The sequence below is a fragment of the Photinus pyralis genome, unplaced genomic scaffold (genome assembly GCF_008802855.1).
Source record: "Photinus pyralis isolate 1611_PpyrPB1 unplaced genomic scaffold, Ppyr1.3 Ppyr1.4_LG1, whole genome shotgun sequence".
Classification (NCBI taxonomy): domain Eukaryota; kingdom Metazoa; phylum Arthropoda; class Insecta; order Coleoptera; family Lampyridae; genus Photinus; species Photinus pyralis.
Window position 1 is genome coordinate 19,595,616 of NW_022170249.1, and position 2,619 is coordinate 19,598,234.

The 2,619-nt window shown below is 37.5% G+C and overlaps 1 protein-coding gene across 1 annotated transcript in view; it reads left to right on the plus strand.

Moving 5' to 3' along the window:
- The window catches only part of LOC116180961, a 14,383-nt gene extending 14,068 nt beyond the window's left edge, over positions 1 to 315 (plus strand). Inside the window, exon 10 of the mRNA XM_031501196.1 lies at positions 281 to 315. Within this exon, the coding sequence (XP_031357056.1) occupies positions 281 to 315 (35 nt within the window). The remainder of the gene's footprint in view (positions 1 to 280) is intronic.
- The last annotated feature ends 2,304 nt before the right edge of the window (positions 316 to 2,619 follow it).

A 2,619-nucleotide genomic window follows, 5' to 3' on the forward strand; every position in this document is an offset into this window, starting at 1 on the left:
TTTCACCCCCTCAGGCGGTCGCTAAATGAATGCCAATTTTTTGTGTGGTAAAGAATGTATATCTTAACGTTTTGACGGGCATGAGAATTTGAAACCTTTTTTGCGTGGGGGTTAAACGAATTTATTTGTAGTTTAGGGGCAGATTTCACCCCTCTCAGACGGTCGCTAAATGAATGCCAATTTTTTGTGTGATAAAGAATGTATATCTTAACGTTTTTACGGGCAAGAGAATTTGAAACCTTTTTTGCGTGGGGCTTAAACGAATTTTTTTGTACTTTAGGGGCAGATTTCACCCCTAAGGCGGTCGCTAAATGAATTCCAATTTTTTGTGTGGTAAAGAATGTATATCTTAACGTTTTGACGGGCATGAGAATTTGAAACCTTTTTTGCGTGAAGGTTAAGCTAATTTTTTTGTACATTAGGGGCAAGTTTCACTCCCTCGAGCGATCGGCTAAATCTATAGCTTTATATCCTTCTAGTATATTATATCATGGCTACCACAGCAGCCACTTTTTAACTGTTTCAATTATCCTCCGCCACTGGACGTTCGGGTGTGTTCGGCAATTTGGCTGCTAACTTCACACAGGTCTATGTTCCGTACAAATAGCACTATTGCATCTAGCACACCTTTTTTTTGATTTCCTGTTCTTTCTTCTTGGACAAAATGCACAAAATCCTAATGCGTTATCTTGATTTGGTCTCCCGCATGAAATGTAGATAACATCAATACATTTTTCTGAGGTTTTGGTTTGTAGGATAACAATACACTATCTTTTTGGAAACCAAACATGCTACTAGGTACAGGTCTTTTCAGGTTTATGAATAAGGCTGGAATTTCCCTTTTGTTTTTTTTTATTGTGCCAACAAGTGTACTTCTCTTACCAAGTAATTCTTTAGCCAATGGAATTGACGTAAAATAATTGTCAAGTGTAATGTTTCTACCTGTATTTAGTATTGGAGATGCTATGCGCATAGTAACAGCAAATGCAGAGTTGTCCAATTGAAAAGGACCAACCGGTTGTCTCGGTAAAACATTCTCGAGTCGACTAAGGCATATATTTTAATTCCATATTTGGACGGTTTGTTGGCTATATATTGCCGAAACTTACAACGCCCTCTAAAGTTTTCTAGCATTTCATCTACTGTGCAATATTCTCCCACCTGATAATTTTGTTCACATTTGTTTACAAATTTTTCGAATATTTCTCGAATAGGCGCTAAATTATCGAGTTTTTTCCGTTCATCTCTATCATTGATATCATCAAACCTCATCGCTCTTCCTAAAAGATGAAATCGTTCGCGTGACATCGTTAGTCTAAAACAAGCAGGTGCAAAGATCGAATTAGCCCAAAGTTCTTTAGTATTTAGATATCGAGATTTCTGTAATCCAGCCATATACAACAAGCCAATAAAACCGCACATTTCTGTAGTATCTGTGTCTAGACAATCTCTTTCTCTTGTATAATTTGGTCTTATTTTGGCCAAATAAATATTTGTGTATTTTACAATTTGTGCAATCATTTCTTCTGTTATGTATAATCCCCAGCATGATTCTACAGTCTGCATTTTTTGCAATATTTTTTACTCCCGGAACGTGACTAACGATATTTTTTTTTGGCACTAGTACATTAGGACGTGGAGGATGAGCCATCCATTGAGTTTTGTTATCTTTACCTGTAAAATGGTGAAATAAAGTGTTCTCACCATCTTCAGGTACGAAGTCTTCAATTTCTTCATCAGATTGTTCTGAATCGGTGTTGTGAACGCTATGGTCACTTGGAGCATCACTTTCAATGTCAAATCGGTCATCATCTTCCATAACTTCCTGATTTTCCCATTCTTTTTCTTTGAGATTTCTTCGTATCGAAGTCGCCCCAATTCTGCCAGCATCCGTCCCCTATTCATTGCTTGCGCTGTGAAATACGTAAAACAAACATAGATAACCAATTTATACAAAAAAAAACTCATATATAGGTACTTACTAAAACACTATCTCAATTTGAAAAAAAGAAACATACGTTATCACTCGCGCGATGAGAGGAACTCTCACAGTGGCGCGCGACTGTTGACAATTGCACCGTATCGAACGCAAATATGCACACAACTGCAAATGCCCGAAGCAACTTGATGAGAAACCTTGAAAAGTCAGCTAGAGATGGGGGTGGGATGCCACGTGGTTTACAGTTCATAAACTGTGCAGATTAGTGAAAGACCCCGGTTCAGCCATCGAGTTTACAACTGGGGTGAAGAGAAAAACGATACTACAAAACCCTGATACAGGAGAGAGCATACCCGATCCCAAGATCGTTGTCGTTGAAATGCACGAAACTAATTAGTAATTTATATGGACTTGTTGTCTAAACAAAGCCCTCCTCTCCGAAAACCTAATAAATATTACATTTAAAAAAAAAATACAAAAATTGATGAAAATTGGTAAGTTTTAATATTAATATTGGGTTAACTATCGAAATTCTTCTGATAAGGTCATAATTTTGGGAAGAAATGACGCAAGACTGAGATAGACCTATACGGCAAGACATATGATACATAGAGACAAGCACTGTATTAGTGGTGGGGTAACTTACCGTGACGTTGTGTGCCGTAGAATACGAAAATCGT